Source organism: Lonchura striata, chromosome 14, assembly GCF_050655825.1.
Source record: "Lonchura striata isolate lonStrDom1 chromosome 14, ASM5065582v1, whole genome shotgun sequence".
Taxonomy (NCBI): Eukaryota; Metazoa; Chordata; class Aves; order Passeriformes; family Estrildidae; genus Lonchura; species Lonchura striata.
The window spans coordinates 15234455-15251184 of NC_140716.1; the positions used below are offsets into that span (position 1 = coordinate 15234455).

General features: G+C 56.1%; 1 protein-coding gene and 1 long non-coding RNA gene across 2 annotated transcripts; one reads left to right on the forward strand and one right to left on the reverse strand.

Annotated features, from left to right (window-relative positions):
• Positions 1–799: 799 nt before the first annotated feature.
• Positions 800–9766, reverse strand: LOC116184164 (uncharacterized). Its single transcript, XR_014958554.1, has 2 exons — positions 7676–9766; positions 800–1253 (listed from the first exon to the last, which is right to left on the reverse strand). It is a non-coding gene; the product is annotated as an uncharacterized LOC116184164 (long non-coding RNA).
• A 13-nt stretch (positions 9767–9779) lies between these two features.
• Positions 9780–14111, forward strand: NME3 (NME/NM23 nucleoside diphosphate kinase 3). Its single transcript, XM_021529673.4, has 5 exons — positions 9780–9834; positions 10086–10216; positions 10610–10711; positions 11167–11279; positions 11979–14111. The coding sequence occupies exons 1-5, from the start codon at positions 9789–9791 to the stop codon at positions 12094–12096; spliced, it is 510 nt and encodes a 169-aa protein (XP_021385348.2). The 5' UTR covers positions 9780–9788; the 3' UTR covers positions 12097–14111.
• Positions 14112–16730: the final 2619 nt, after the last annotated feature.

The window sequence follows — 16730 nt, forward strand, 5'->3', positions numbered from 1 at the left end:
CATGTGCACTTCTTCCCTGCTGAGCTCATGCCCAAATCCTGAAGCAAAGATGGCTCTGCTGCTCTGGGGCCAGGCTTTGAATGAGAACTTTAGTGCAGTAGGTCAGCCTCTGTCCATGCCCCTGGACTGGTGCTGCAGCCAGAGCAAGCTGCTTTGCTGGTTTGCTCTTCCCCAGCAGCTGCAGGCAGAGCAGGGAGGAACATGCTTTGGAGGGGCTCTCCTGCAGAACTGGTTGCTCCAGGGCTGTGGGAAGAAGTTCAGGAGTTCTGTGTCACTGTGGAAAGCCCCAGTGAACAATCCTGAACCTCAGCAGGCACTGGGGGAGCCCTGACCCACCCCCATCCTGGCTGTGGCTGTTTCTGAGTAATAATGGAGCACTTGCTTTGGGAAAAGAGAATTTCATCCTAACCCACCATTTCTTGTGGATTTTCTGGAGCTTATTCAGCATTTTGTCATGTTGGGAGTTCAGTGAACAAGCTGCCCTGCCCTGAGCTGTGTTACCCCAAGGAAGTGGTTCCTCTCCTCTCGGCTGGTTTTGACAGTTGGCAGGTGTTTTCCAATGTGACTCAAACAGGATCCACATGTCCCTGGAAGCCACAGCAGGATCTACAGAAACAGAGCCAGAGCAGGACATGGGAAGTCAGGACATGGGAAATCAGGCTTGTCCAGCACCTCACCTGCAAGGACAGAGTTACACCAGCCCCTGTTCCAACATTCCTTAGCTCTCACAGGAGACAGGCAGCGGGAGAGAAAGCTGGGGAAGCTGAAAGAGGAAATGAGAGCCAAGAGGCTGAGGAAAGCTTCTGTAATGAGACATTTATTGATGTGCAAGTCCCTGTTCTGAAGGAGAATCAGCTGCTTCCCCTGGCTGGGCTCCCAGCTGCAGCTCAGCCACAGCCACGCACTGGCAGATAAAAGGAGTGACCAGCACCAGCCACGGTCCCTCTGTGGGGACTAGGACAGAACCAAAACAGGGCTGGGCTTAGAGATGTGCCCCAATGCAATGGTCTTTGCCACTGATGTCCCATGTCACTGGGATGCTCAGAGGGTGTCACTTGTCACCTTGTGTGCTGCATTCTCCATAGGCCTTCGAGCACAGAAGAGGAGGGAACAGTTAGCCCAGATGCTCTGGAAGATCCCAGTCTTCCCTGCAGTACTCAATCCCATTGTTACAATGAGGATCCATGACTGAGCCTTCATCCAAACATATCGGGATGGGGAAGATGAAGCTCAGAGCAAACAAGTATCTATAACTTGGAAACAGAATTTGCACACACTCAGTTGTGTGTTATCTGTCCAGAGAGAGCTGTAAGGCCACTTCATAAAATCCTAGAATGGTTTGGGTTGGAAAGGACCTTAAAGTGTATCTCATCCCACTCCCTGCCATGGGCAGGGACACCTTCCACTGTCCCAGGCTGCTCCAAACCCCATCCAACCTGGCCTTGGACACTTCCAGGGATCCAGGGGCAGCCACAGCTTCTCTGGGCTCCCTGCCAGGGCCTCCCCACCCTCCCAGAGAACAATTCCTTCCCAATATCCCATCCCAATATCTGTCCCTGCCCTCTGGCAGTAGGAAGAAACTCATCTTCCAGAGAGGCTGTGCTGAGGCCAGAGACCAACCAAGGCTCCAGGGCAAGGGAAAGGATGGGGGAGTATTTGACTACATGAGATTATATAAAAAAGTTCTGACAGAGTTCCTCATCCAATAGTTTTATATGATTAATGTTCACAAAAACAAGCACCTGCTGATAAAAATGTGCCTTCATCCATTGGCTGAGCTGCTGTCAGAAGGGTCAGAGCATCCCAGTCCAGTCCTGCTCCTGCCATTCTCAGGAGCAGCAGAAAGCTCAGGGACGTGGTGGGAGGGAGAAGTTGGTGAGCTCAAACAGCTCCTTGAAGGATCAGAGAGCAGAAGAGCAAGGAAGGTGTGGGGTACACCATGAGGAGAGCTTGGTGTCCTGTGGAAAGCAGCCACTGGGACATCAAACCAAGAGCTGAGGGACAGAGCATGGGGGACAGTGGCTGCCCCAACAACCACTGAGCTGCCCTGGCTGGGTGGGCAGCCAAAGGTATCAGCCAAGGTGATGTGAGCAGGTCCTGGGAACGGAGACCACAGCAGGGAGAGGCCTGGGAGGGCCAACAGGAGGGTGAGCAAATACTACTGGAACAAGGCTCTGGCTTAATCACACACCCAGAGACAAGGCTTGCTTCCCTGGGGAACTGGTGGCACATGCAGGGCTTGGTTGCTCCATCAACACAGAGCTTTTAGTGAAGATTCCCATGACAGCCCTCCCTGCCCTTGTCCTCCAAGCTTTAACAGGCCACAGAGGGCTTTGAGGGCACACCTGTAGCAGGGAGGGGTTGTTTCTACTGTAGCTGCTGCTGCTGCTGCAGGGCTGATTCTGTTCTACTGCTAGAATTGTTAGTTCCACACCTGCCAGAGTCCTGGGTTGTTCTCCTCTTGCAACCCCTGACCCTAGAAGGCAGGAAGGAAATTCCTGCAGCTCCAGCTGTCTCCTGTAGAAGGAGCTGGGAGCAAGGCCTGAGGCTGCTGTGTGCCCAGACCCCAGAGTTTGCAGCCCTCCCCTTGATGCCTTGGGAAGGCTGGCCTAGAACAGAGGCTGGACAGAGCTAAAGAATAAAGGAGGGATTTGTTAGGAGGCCTCAGTGGATCCACCTTGGGCAGCACAAGAGCCCAGCCAGGGCTACACCCAAGATGAACCCAAAATGGTCACAAAATGCACGGCTGGTCACGGGGGCTCTCACTTTTATAAATCCTGCTCCGTTTGCATATTGGAGTTCATTGTCCAATTACAGCTCCAGCCCATGAAGCCCCACCCTTCTTGTTTTGCTCTCTTCAGTCCATGTTTCTGCTCTTGGGCCTGAGATTTGGACCATTTGTCCTTGGTCCCCAGCTAGAGCAGGAATTGTTTTGTCTTCCTACTCTGTGAAGAGAGCTCACTATCTTCTAATGTGAAGCTCAGAAGGACACACTAAAGCAGCACAGAATCTGAAGAATATAAAAGCTAAAACCTGAAGCATCACCCTGGCATTAAGCTCTGGGCTTCTTCTAAAGGCCTCTTTCTGCCAAGAGCTAATATTTTTTCCCCACTCAATCTTCTTTCCTTTCTTGGACATCTCCAGAGCACAGGGGTGAAAAGATTTTCCTCAGGTCATCTTCCCTCCTTCCCTAGTGCTGAGTCACCACTGCATTCACCATGAGAACAGATTTTCATCTGCAGAGTCTCAAAAGGATCTTGAGACACACAAATAATCTGGGCCCTTCCACTGACAGCATCAAGGACAGGCTGGCAGCCACAGACAAACATTCCTGTTAACTTTCACTGAGGCTTCCCAAAGCTCTGGGCTTGGGATGTGAGGAAAATAACTCACTTGTCCAGGTGCTTTGTTGTTGCCCTTGTCAGAGAGGTGCTGGCCAAATTGCTGCTACACACAGCACTGTGGTGTTACCCCATGGCTGCAGCACCCAGAGAAGTGAGAGTGAAACATGGAGCAAGGCCTGGGTGAGCCAGGATGGCCCGAGGTTCTCACCCTCTTCAGTCCTGCTAGAGCTGGTGTCACCAGTCACCTGCTGGGAGCAGCAGGGCAGTGCTGGAGTCACCAGCCCTGGGAGTGGCCAAAAAACCAGTGGATGTGGTACTTCCTGATATATATGTGGCTTAGCGGGCACATTAGTGGTGTTTGGTCATAGGTTGCACTTGATCTTGGAGGTCTTTTTCAATCTTAATGATTCCCTGAAGGCACATGGGTTGGACAGTTCCCTGGGCGAGATGAGCCTGGGCTGGCCTGGCAGGGGAGGGAGCCCAGGATGGGAGGGCAGGGAGCGGGATGGGAGAGGAGGGAGCCGGGATGGCAGGGGAGGAATCGGATGGGAGAGGAGGGAGCCGGGATGGCAGGGGAGGAATCTGGGATGGGAGAGGAGGGAGCCGGGATGGGAGAGGAGGAATCCGGGATGGCAGGGGAGGGAGCGGGATGGAAGGGCAGGAAGCCGGGATGGGAGAGGAGGGAGCCGGGATAGCAGGCAGGGAGCCGGGATGGGAGAGGAGGGAGCCGGGATGGGAGAGGAGGGAGCCGGGATAGCAGGCAGGGAGCCGGGATGGCGGGGCAGGGAGCCGGGATGGGAGAGGAGGGAGCCGGGATAGCAGGCAGGGAGCCGGGATAGCGGGGCAGGGAGCCGGGATGGGAGGGCAGGGAGCCGGGATGGGAGGGCAGGGAGCCGGGATGGGAGAGGAGGGAGCCGGGATAGTGGGGCAGGGAGCCGGGATGGGAGAGGAGGGAGCGGGATGAAAGGGCAGGGAGCCGGGATGGGAGAGGAGGGAGCCGGGATAGCGGGGCAGGGAGCTGGGATGGGAGGGCAGGAAGCTGGGATGGGAGAGGAGGGAGCCGGGATGGCGGGGCAGGGAGCCGGGATGGGAGGGCAGGGAGCTGGGATGGGAGGGCAGGGAGCTGGGATGGGAGGGCAGGGAGCCGGGATGGGAGGGCAGGGAGCCGGGATGACAGGGCAGGGAGCTGGGATGGGAGGGCAGGGAGCCGGGATAGCAGGCAGGAAGCTGGGATGGGAGGGCAGGGAGCTGGGCCGCCAGGGCAGGGAGCCGGGCTGCCCAGAGCTGTTTACCCACCTGCTGCAAAGCTGCTCATCTTTCTTAGCTCCCCGTAAGCCATGACTTGTAACTCCCTCTGGGGCACATTCAGGCAGAGCAGGAATTTAGTTCAAGGGATATCAAGCCAGGGTTTAGACGGTGTTTGACCTACTTTGTGACTGCTGTGGCATCACAAGGAGCACTGCTGGGGGACACAGGCTCTGCAAGGCAGGGAACTGAGGGAGAACCAACAGCCCCTTTCACAGCTGAGCAGCTGGTGGTGGATTTGGAGAGGGGAGGCTGTGCTCAGGCCCCCCTGAACAAGAGGCTCCAAATACTGCCTCAAAGTTTGCAGTTCCTCCTCAATCCCACTGCCAGCCAGGGTGAAGGTGTAAGCAAGTGGATACAACCTGATCCAAGGCAGCCACCACCTCCCTGGCAAAGCATTCCTTTACAGAACTCACACACGTGGGACTTTGCCATCAGCCCGACCCAAGTGACAGAAAGCTTCAAGGACTCTGTTTTACCTCCAGTATCTCCTTGTGAGGCAAAGGAAGCTGCTTGGGAGCTGGGGCTCTGCATTGCCAGGCTCAGGGGCTGCTGCCTGCCCTGCCCTGGGCACAGGGCTCATGCAGGGGCCCCACACACTCACATTCCAGGGCTGCTGTCTGCAAAGAGGGAAAGGTCAGGCTTAGTCCCACATCTGCCACCTCTGATCTGACCTGCAGCTGGAAATAAAGGTGTGGCAGCAGCTCCCCTGTGAGTGAGAGGAGACCACCAAACCATGGTGAGACCCACTGGCTGCCTCTGCTGGCAGAACTCCATAGGCCACAGCTGGGTTTTTATACAAAAACATTTATCCTCACAGGTTTAGGTGAGGAGCCAAGGAGGTGGTGAGACAGGAGCTGTCCCTGAGAAATCATCTCTGATGCCCCAAGGGCTGGAGCCCCTCTGCTCTGGAGCCAGGCTGGGAGAGCTGGGGGTGCTCCCCTGGAGAGGAGAAGGCTCCAGGGAGAGCTCAGAGCCCCTGCCAGGGCCTAAAGGGGCTCCAGGAGAGCTGGAGAGGGACTGGGGACAAGGGATGGAGGGACAGGACACAGGGAATGGCTCCCACTGCCAGAGGGCAGGGATGGATGGGATATTGGGAATTAGGAATTGTTCCCTGGGAGGGTGGGCAGGCCCTGGCACAGGGTGCCCAGAGCAGCTGTGGCTGCCCCTGGATCCCTGGCAGTGCCCAAGGCCGGGTTGGACGGGGTTTGGAGCAGCCTGGGACAGTGGGAGGTGCCCCTGTCCATGGCAGAGGGTAGAATGAAATGGGCTTCAAGATTTCTTCCAACTCAAACCACTCTGGGATTCTATGAAATACTCCAGACAGAACAGGAGAGACCAAGCTAGTGCAGCTGCATGTGTGCAGGAGTTTTGGATGTGATCCCAGCATCAGCACAGAGGAGACTCCTCTGCTGTGCACCTACAGGACAGGAAGGATTGGGAGCAGCACACAGGTGACAGAATCAGAGCCCACAAGAAGGGCTCCAGGCTGTGGACATCTCTCAGGGCACTGAACAGCAACCAGTGTCCTGCTGCCCTCCTGGCTCACCTCCAGAGCACCAGCACCCAGCTCCTCATTGGCACTGCCTATTCCAGCCTGTCCTTCTCTGGCCTTGGATGGGACTGGATGGACTGGAATTTCTCAGAGAAGAAGCCCAGGCTGTCCAGACAGGTATAAATAAAATGCTGTAGCACTGCACTGAAGTGAGAACTAACATAAACCTCTGCTTCAAAGTGCAAGTGTTTCCCTGGGCTGTGGACCCTGAGTGTTTCTTTCCAGGAAATCTTTCATAGACTCGATGAGAATGGAAAAGCCAAATGCAAGGAAAGGCAAGGTTTGAGCTGCTCCCTCTGAGGAAGCATCACCTGTCCTGGGGTTAGAGATACATCCCTGGAGACCTTCTGTTGTACTCAGCTACTCCCAGTTTTCAGAGCACCCCTCTCTGTATCAGAGCTTTGCTTCAGGGTGGAGCAATGGCACTTTGCAATGGATCCTCATCTGTTCCATGTTCCCTTGCTGTGGAGCACTTTGTGTAGCTCTGGCTCTGACATCTGTACCCCCTGTGTCCAGCAAAAGGTGCTTCAGGAAATATTCTGGCTCTACCAACCCCTCTTTATCCTGAGAAGTGAAATATTTCCAGCAGGATCAGTAGTCCAGGATGAAAGTAGACAGGTCTGCACCTGTGCAGAGCCCACTCTGTGAGAAGCACCAACACTCCAGGCTGTGCCAGTGCTATGCTGGTGAAAAACCACAGCTGAACTGAAATGTGAAAATCCTCCCCAAACAAGCAAAAAGGTGCAAAAAGAGCCTGAGAAGGAAGGCAGTGCCAACTGCAGAAGTTGCTGAGTGTGATGAAAGGAGACAAAAAGCCTTTGTCTGCACTGCACAGTGTTGGATGGCCACCTTATCTGCACCTACATGCTCTGGGGTCTCTTACATAACTACAGGATCTGCAATGTTCTATCCAGCAGGAGCAAAAATAGAGCTCTGCCTCCGCCTGAAATTCCTGCAGTGGGGGCGAGCAGGGGAACAGCCCCTCCCAGCCTCCCCTGCCACTCTGGGGTCCTCCACACTGAACCTTCCCACTGAAATTAGAAGGTGTTTGGTGCCAGAAGGTACCTGGCCATTCAGGCTCCCTGTGAAGGGTTCAAAAAGTGATCACTGGGCTTTCCAAACAAGGCAGCAAATTTGTTCAGCCCTTCCAGATGTGCAGCTGCTGCCTGTGGCACCATTCCATGCACACATCTGGGATGGGAATGCTGAGCACCCAAGTGAAAGCTCTGCAGGAAGGATCTGTAGTCTCTTTCTTGCTTACTGCAGCTTCCTGTGCTCACCCTAGCTACACACCTGCCTAAAACTGTGCCTAAAAGACTGGCTCAGGAACAATCTGCCTGGGAATCAGGCCCAGCTCCATTTCCTAAGCCACCTGGAAAACAGTAATCCACATTTCTGGGAATCCTAGAGAGGGAAGTCAAAGACTTCTCCCCACAGCACAGCATTATCAGAGAAGATGAGAAGGGCTCACCCAAGCAGAGAGTGTTTGACATGTTTCTCCTCCAAATTCTGCTGCAGGGAACTGCCTGAGGCTCCAAAGAACATTTACAGTCCAAGGAAATGAAAACCTTCACCCAAGTGCCTGCACCAGGATCTTTGAGAAGACCTGTGGAGAATGACAGAACAGCCCTGGTATGAGAAAATGAGGTGTTTCATCAGCATTGAGAAACAACAGAAATAAAACAAGTGTGAAATGAGGGATGTTGCCTGTGTGGAAGTCTGGCTGCCTGCAGCACACATGAGTGCTGGCTGGGCTGGGGACTGAGCTGCTGACTTCATCACTGACACCTCTGCAGGAACCTTGAAAAGGGTCCTAGAATAAATCTTAGTAAATTGACAGAAACATCACTATTTTTGAACTAGCCTTCTGTGAAGGAAGACTGAGATCAGCCATCTGGCTGGAGTTAGGAAGCTGAGTTTTCACCACCACACTCCTTCAGCCCCACTGCCACTCCTGTGTGGAAGAGGTTTTACAGTGACTTTGGTAAGCCAGAGAGAAGTTTGATTAGAGGATCCATGTTTACCCCTGCAAGAATTTCCTACCAAGGTCATTGACACAGAAACCACAAAAGAAAGAAGGATAAATAAGAGAAACCTGCAACTTACTATTCCAATGAGCACTTTGTTTGTCTTTCCTGACCAATGAGTAAAGTGTAAACTTTTGAGTCCTGTGAGGATGTATAAAAATCATGCATACTAAAATAAAAACGGGTTTTGAAGCCTTCTGAAAATGGAGTGTTGCTTTGTATTGTCTCAATTACGATGCTCCCACACCAGGACACACACAGGTTGGACACACACAGCTGTCACCGGCAGCACATGGAGAATGTGGTTCATTAGTGGCTCTGTGAGCAGCTAAATGAGAGCTGACACCATCTCTTAGGCACCTTCCTCAGAGTCCTCTGCAACCTTTCCAGACCTGTGAGAGCTGTTTCCCTGCACTTGATAATCCAGATGGGATTTGTTTGAGATGTTCCAACAAAATAGCCCGGCAGTCCCTAAGAACACGAGGGGAGGGCTGACAACGCTGCTTGTGCACCTGGAAATCGCAGCCTTGTTCCAGGGCAGCCCCGGCGGGCCGGGACGGCCCCGGGCTGCGGAGGGCTGGGAGCTGCTCCGCGCTGCCTGCGCTCCCTCTGCCGGCACCAGGGCTCCGGGAGCAGCCTCTGGGAACATCCCCTGGCACCGCCCTCGCCTCCCGAGCAGTGCCCGCGGCTCCGCAGCGGGCAGAGGTCATCCACAGAGGATGTTCCACTGCCACCGAAACAACCAGCGCAGCGCGACTCTGTGGAGCGGACGGGCTCAGCTTTCCTCGGGCAAAGCCACGCTCTGGGCCTCCAGGCTGCAGCCACTAATTGTTTATGAGTACAAACGCAGGAATAATTTACTCAAAACGATGTTGGATAAAGCAGCTGGATCCCTGCTGTTTGGAGACGGACCCCTGCGTGTCCCAGCCAAGAGCTGAACCGAGGAGAAGGAGCAGAACAGCGTCTCTGAACACGAGAAGCGGGATGGAAGCAGACCCAGCACCAGCCCTCCACAGGGCAGCTGGGCGCAGGTATTTCATGGGCTGGTGTTTCCAGAGGCTGCTTTTGGAGGGAGCTGAACTAAGAGGTGAATTCCTGAGAGCAGAAATGGAGCCCTGGAGCGCAGTCCATGCCCTCCCCAAGCCCCTGAGGCTGAGGTGGCGTTAAGAGCCGGGCTTACAGCCCAGAACGAAGGCAGCAGCGTGTGCCCCGCACGGAGGAGCTCCCCAGCCCGGCGGGGCTGCAGCTCTGCCCGGGGCAGCGCAGGGCTCCCCTTCCTGGGCTCGGTACCGCAGCAGCTGCCCCGTGACCGGACTGCTCCAGCCACGGCCAGCGTGCAGGGACAGCGCAGGGAGAAGCCTGATAAGCAGCCGGGAGGCTGTGGCCGGGCCGGCGGCGCAGGGGGGCTCCGAGGCGGCAGGGAGGCCGCACACCCCGCCCCGGCGGAGCGCGGCCGCCCGCGGCCATGGGAACGCCGTCCCGCTGTCCCGTGTCGCGGCGCGATGTTCCGCGGGGGCGGTGACAGCGCGGGGCAGCACGGCCCCTTTCAGAGCCGCCATGATCTGCCTGGTGCTGGGGCTCTTCGCCGGCCTCTTCCACGGTGGTACGGGACGGGACGGGACCCCCGGGCCGGCTCTGAGGGATCCCCCTTGTGCCTGAGGGCCTCCCTTCCCCGGGGAGACCCCGCGGCTGAAGGGCCGGGCCGGGCCGGGCCCCCGTGCCCTCCGCGGCCGGACCGCCCTGCGCTCCCTGCGGGAGCCTGGGCCCGCCCTGAGCCCCGCCACCCCCGTGCCGCTCGCCTGCAGGCCCGGGGGCGTCCCCTTCCCCCCTCAGAGCTCTGCCCTGTCCCTGCAGCCTTCGGCGGGGTCCATGAACGAACCTTCGTGGCCATCAAGCCGGACGGGGTCCAGCGGCGCCTGGTCGGGGAGATCATCCGGCGCTTCGAGAGGAAGGGGCTGCAGCTGGTGGGGATGAAGCTGCTGCAGGTGAGCGGCTGGGCCCGCCCAGGCTGGGGGGCCCCTGCAGCCCCCCGAGCCTCGGCTGCGCTGCTAACTGCTGGGGGTTCTGCCTGTCATCCGGCCCCTGCAACCTGCTGCTGTCATTCCAGCGGCAAATCCCCGCAGCTCAGGGGAGAGCTGGCACTGGGAGGGGCGATTCCAGCTGTGGGGAGCATGTCTGCCCTTGCTGTGCTGTACTCCAGGGCTGTCACTGTAAGCTGGCAGCTGGAAACTCCTCTCTGTGTCAGGCTCCTGCTGTTTCACTCCCGGAACTGAGCATCTGTGCAAGAGCTTCATTCTCTCCATTTCCTGCATCCCTGAGGCGCAGCCCTTGCCCAGATGCCCCGTGTGGGAGCAGACTAAGCTCTGTGCTCTGTGCAGGCCTCGGAGGAGCTGCTGAAGGAACACTACATCTCCCTGCGGGACCGTCCCTTCTACGGCCGCCTGGTGAAGTACATGAGCTCCGGGCCCATCGTGGCCATGGTGAGTGCTGGCAGGGGCCCTGGGCCAAGGAACAGGGACAAAGTGCGAGGTGTGAGCAGCAGTGCCTGTTAGCACAGTGGAAGTAATGTGATATCCCCCCTCAGAGGGTCTCTTGAAGCTGTACAGAACTGCAGGGATGTTTTCTGTTGTAAATTAAATCATAGAACAGTTTGGGTTGGAAGGGACCTTAAAGGTCTCGTTCCACCCCTGCCATGGCAGGGGCACCTTCCACTAGACCAAGGTTGCTCTAAGCCCCATCCAGCCTGGCCTTGAGCGCTTCCAGGGATAGGGAGAAATCCACAGACCATTTGGATTATTTTCCAAAATCAACTTTGTAAGAATAATTTGGAGAGCCCCTTTGCTGTCAGCCGCGTGGATCTGGTGGGGAATTCAGAGGGCAGATGTGACCTGCTGGGGCAGCTGTGGAAGTTGATCCTGGTTTTGCTCTCCTGTAGGTCTGGCAGGGCCTGGATGTGGTGAAGACAGTTCGCACCATGATCGGGGAGACCAATCCAGCTGAATCCAGGCCTGGCACCATCCGAGGAGACTTCTGTGTTGAAGTCAGCAAGTGAGAGCTTTGACTTCTTCTTCCCTCAGTGTTTCAGGGCATCCTGTCCAGGCCTGCCTGAGCCACATGAGTCTGCATTCCCAGAGCAGAAGTTCTCCCTTTTGTGCTCAGACCAGAGCTGAGCTCTGCTTTCCAGGGTTGGCTTTAATAGGAAGAAGAGCCTGGGTTGTGTCTTTCCTTCCTCCTGAGTCCTCTGTTGAAAGCAGGAGGGCTTTGCCTGTTTTCCTCTGGTAATTGGGACTGTCAGGCTGTGAAGAGGAATGGGAGCTCCCACTCAGTCCTTTCGTGGGAGCAGGTGAATATGCACGGGTGGTGACCTTGGGTGGCCCCAGCCTGGCTTGTGGTAGACACAGCTCTTACTGAACCATCCTGGCTTAGATCTGTTTCCTGGTGCCTGATACAAAACCTGCTTTGATGGAAGGGGGAAAATCTGAAAGCACAGATGGAATCACTGACATAAAAAATGTACATCCCAGAGCTACAGCCACTTGCAGCTCCTCCTGTAGCAAACAGAAGGTTCCTCAGCATAGGAGGGGCAAGTGCTGGGAACTGGCACTGCTGGAAGGATGAATGGTGTGGGATAGGAGGGGATATTGTGGGACAGGACTGGCTCCATTGCTTTAATAAAATTGGTCAAGGAGGAATTTTGCAGGTTGCAGCATCCCTCTCCCACCTTTCTCCCTCTCTCCTTGCCCACAGGAACGTGATCCACGGCAGTGACTCGGTGGAGAGTGCCCAGCAGGAGATCTCGCTCTGGTTCCGCCCCGAGGAGCTGCCGTGCTGGGAGGACACGGCTGCACACTGGATCTACGAGTGAGCAGCAATCCCAAGGGAAGTTATCTTCCTGCTGGGACACAGCACACTTCCATCCATTTCATGGCAGCTGCTGGAGCTGGCTGCAGATCCTCTGTGGGATTCCTCTTGTGTCTGTGGGATCCTGGCAGCTGGGCTGTGTGTGGAACTCTGGTTCAGCTCCTGCCAAGGGGAGCTCTTCCTTTTTTTCTCTCTTTGCTCTAGTAATTAGTTGGTATTTTTGCTTTGTTTGCTGCAGCATCTTAAATCCCAGGTAGCTCAAGCTGATTAATTGTAGCAAAACTTGGGCTCTTGGCCCATTCCTGGGTGTTCTCATCCCTGCCTGGAGCAGGAGAATGCGTTTTCCTTGCTGCTGGGAGAGCTGCTGGTCACGAGGTGATGGGCTTGGCAATTTACCTGCATTTCCAGAAGGCTTTTCACCAAAGGCTCTTAAAGAATTGGGCTGCTGTAGGAGAAGGGAGCAAATTCTCATTTTGGAGTTTATTCCAAGACAAGGAATGCAGGATGGGACAATTCTCTCTCCCTTGGTGGGAGTCCTGTGTGTTGGGACTGGCAAAAGCTCACCCAGTTTCAGACGTATTGAGTGAGTCCGTGGAAGGAAGATTCTCCAAATGCTGCTAACACACAATTCCTCAGGCTCTGCTTCCTGGGCTGTGGCTGCTGGGAGTGGGAAGCAGCTCCTTCAGGCCTGCTCTGGTTCTCTGGGGCTGCGTGGCCCTGACGCAGCCTGACACCAGACTGTCCCTGCATGGTCACTGATGTGAGGCAGCAGCACTGGGGCAGCCACAGGAATAGAAGGGGGAGAGGGAGGCAGGGAAGGATTTGTGGATCTGGGGCTCAGGAAGGACTGTTTAGGGGAGCATTTATTTCTCTCTTGTGCACAGCACAGGCTGTGGAGTCCTGGCACTGAGCTCTGGCAGGTCTTGAGATCTTCCTTGTCCCCCTGAGAGCTTGCAGAGGAGCTTTTCTGCTGGTAGGGTATCTGGACACCAGTTTGTAATGGGCTGGACACCACCTGTGAGCTGTCCCTGGGCCACCCAGCTCCTCAGAGTTGTGCTGTGTCTGGGCTCCCTGTGCAGCCTCACCAGAGCAAAAGGACAGGGACAGTGACATGGAGTCCTGCCATGGAACAGGGACACAGATGAACTGAGGGAACAAGATCCCCAGGGCATTCCTGTGTGCAGGATGAGTTTGACCTGTGCCCTAAAAGCCTGTCCCTGTGGGTCCTCAGCTTTGCAGGTGCTGGGGAATGAGGGCAGCTCTTAGGGAGCAAAGTCACCACCCCCTCCTGTTCTGTGCTGGTCCCAGGGTGGTGGGGCTGAGCAGGGCAGGGCTGGGAGGTCTCCCTCCAGTGAGTGGGGCTGTCCAGCTGCCTCAGCCAAGGCTCCTCCTGCCTTGGGGCCTTCTTCAAGCACTTGTGTCCAGTTCTAAGTACCTGACAGATCCCATTTGTTCCTGGAACTTGTCCACCTGGCTGAACTTGGAGTCTGGCTGCAGCAGGGCTGCAGGAGAAGGCGCTGGTGAAGACCGAGGCGTGAAGCCAGTGGGAGGAAGGCCATGTTTGTTGTTTAACAGATGCATTGGGAAGAGCTGTTTGCACCAAGAACTGCCAGCTCTGACACAGGAAAACTCTGCTGAGCTTCATCTCCTGCCGTTGCCTCTTCCTGGATGATCCCTGTGATCCCTGTCTACACAGACAGGATTTAAGATGCCTCCCAGTTTGAAAGTGCACTGAACTCCAGTCAGACAACAGACCTGACTCATGGAGACACAGTCCCAGGCCAGTCCTCTCCTCTCTGTGTGTGAAGGTTTGGTGTCTGCTATGACCCCGTCCCACTCTGGGGCAGCAGCTGCAGGGAAAGGGCCCCCAGAGACACTGCTGGGAGCAGGTACAGCAGCTGAGCTGTGGGGGTCTTCCTCCAGCCCCTGGGGACTTTTAATTGCTTTGCATGTTGTTTTCTGCTGCCTCTCCTCTGTCCAAGCCTGTGTTAAACTGTAATAATAAATGTAGAAGCTGTCTGTTGTTCCTCTTGGGGCCCTTGAAGGCAGGAGGCTGCAGGTGCTTGTCAGAAATAGGCTGGGCAGCAGCGTGGAGGGGAGGTTTTGGGTGCAGCAGTTGTGTCAGAGCTGGAGGAGGCGAAGGCAGCAGAGCTGTCCTTGTCTCTGCCCTGTGCAGGGCTCTTGTGCTTCCCACAAGCAGAAACCTGGCTGGGGTGATGTTCAGTGGAGCCAGGCTGATGCCCCAGCACCACACGCTCATAGCAGCAGGAACAGCAGGGTTTGTGCTCCTGCAGGACTCACAAAATTCAGAATAGTTGGGGCTGGAAAGGATCTCTGGAGATCATTCAGTTCCCTGTCAGAGCAGAGTCACATGGAGCAGCCATTACAAGAATATGTCCAGGTGGGTTTGGAATATCTCCAGAGCAGGAAACTCCACACCCTCCCTGGCACCTGCTCCCGTGCTTTGCCATCCTCAGGGTAAAGAAATTCTTCCTCATGTTGAGGGGGGACTTCTTGTGTTTTAGTTTCTGGCTGTTGTTCCTCCTCCTGTTGCTAAAAACATTGAAGAGCACCAGCCCTCGAACAGAGCCCTTTGTATACAGCCCCACTGGTGACTGTCCTTTTTCCCTGCCCTGGAAAATCTAGTTCCATGGGATTAATGGGATTTTCTCCCCCTTTTCCCTGGATTTGGAGGGGTCTGCTTTCATTCCATCCCCATCCCAGCTTTGCTGCCATATCCAGTCACCCAAATCAGGGGATTTTTTGATCTTCCTGCACATCTGGATGTCCCAGCCCCTTCCCCAGCATCCCTGGAAATTCCAAGAAAATCGGGCTGGATACAGGGAAAGCCATTTGGGGCCATTCCCGATGTGACCCCATTTATTTAAATCCTTTGAGTTTGACCCGGCACTGCCTGCTAACCCCAAAGGGTGGAGTCCCTCACTGTGTGAGGGACAGTTTATCCAAGAGTGTTAGAGATGGTAGCAAAAGCTTTGCTGAAACCCCAAAACCACCACATCTACCATCCTCCCTTGGTCAGCACAAAGATGACTGACACAGCTGGCAGGAGGGGCTGATACCTCGAGGGTTGTGTGGCCCTTCGGAGGGATCTCAACAATGGCAGAGGGGCAGAGAGGAACCTTCTGGAATCCAGCACAGGCAGAGCAGGGTCCTGCATCTGGAGAGGAACAGCCCCAGGCACCAGGCTGGGCTGGGGCTGCAGCTCTGTGGAGAAGAGGGTGACACCGACTTGTTCTGGCCAGCCCAGGGGCCAAGGGGGGTTCCTGGGGGTGTGAGGGAGGGGAGGGGATCCTGCCTCTCTGCCCAGCCTGTGAGGCACACCTGGAGTGCTGTGTCATGACAGGAGGGACATGGAGCTCCTGGAGCTGGTCTGGTGGAGGCTGTGAGGATGCTGAAGGGTCTGGAGCATCTCCCTGTGAGGAAAGGCTGAGGGAGCTGGGCTGCTCAGCCCTGGTGTCCCTGTCTGTCCCTGTGTGCAGGGAGGAGCCGGGCAGAGCCAGGCTCTGCTCCAGGGCCCAGCAATGGCACCAGAGCCACGGGTAGTGACCGAGCCCAAGAAGTCACAAATGAACACAACAAAAAGCTTCCTTGGACACTGGAACAGGCTGCCCAGAGAGGGAGTGGAGTGTCTGTTACTGGAGATACTCCAGAACTGTCTGGACACAGCCCTGTGCTGACCCTGCCTGAGCAGGCAGGGGGGACCAGATGAGCCACTGTGGGTCCTTCCAGCCTGAACCATTCTGTGGCTCTGGGGAGTCAGTGCCTGAGCTTCTCACAATGGGAAATTAAGCAGATGAAGCAGGACCTTCCCCAGTGAGCCCACACTGGCTGCGTTGTCTCTCAAGGGGTTTTCAGCAACTCCCTAAATAACCTCCAGGATTTCAGCAGACACTGAAGTGGGATTGACAGGCTTGTAGGATGTAGGGTCTTCTTCCTTAACTCTGCTTGAGAACTGGGACATTTAGCACCTTCCACTTAACAGAGACCTGTCCAGAGTCCCCAAACCCAAAAATAACGGCGAGGTCCCAGGATGACATCGGTCAGCTCTGTCAGTGCCTGGGATGGTTCCATCGTGTCCAGCTGGGGTGGCCAGACCTGAACAGGTCCAGGGTCTGCGAGGAGTTTGTCATCTCCAGCCGAGGTCTTCCAGCACAGGCCTGCAGCCTTATCCACACGAGCCACTGTTTAGATATATTACATTACTCTGTTGCCCGTTATACACATTCCCTACGTTGTATTTCATTCTATGGAAGAAATACAGCTTGTTTAATGACACGAGAGGCAGGACGGACGCAGCTTCCTGGAGGCTTTAGGCCACCGCTTCCTCTGCGGCTCCACCAAACGCCGCTGGGTGAGTGAAGCGGCCGCGGGCAGCCTCCCCGGGCGCTCCCCGCCGCACCCCCGCCGCTCCCTCAGGGGCCGCCGCCATCTTGCCGTCGCTCCCGCCGCCGCGCGCGGGCCGCCGGGACGGGGCGGTGCCGGCGGCGGGGATTGGTCCGCTGCGATCACGTGGTGAGGGGAAGCCGTCCGCGAGCCTTTCCCGCGAGGTGTGGCCGCGGCGGCGGCCGCTGATTGGTCGAGGTGCGAGGCGTGGTCGCCGGAGCGCTCGCTGATTGG

Bases quoted from the DNA above. Each gene is read 5' to 3' on its own strand.
- NME3 (XM_021529673.4), top strand. From the start codon at position 9,789: ATGATCTGCCTGGTGCTGGGGCTCTTCGCCGGCCTCTTCCACGGTG. The intron at 10,217-10,609 runs GTGAGCGGCTGG...TGCTCTGTGCAG, and splicing joins TGGGGATGAAGCTGCTGCAG to GCCTCGGAGGAGCTGCTGAA. The intron at 10,712-11,166 runs GTGAGTGCTGGC...GCTCTCCTGTAG, and splicing joins CCGGGCCCATCGTGGCCATG to GTCTGGCAGGGCCTGGATGT.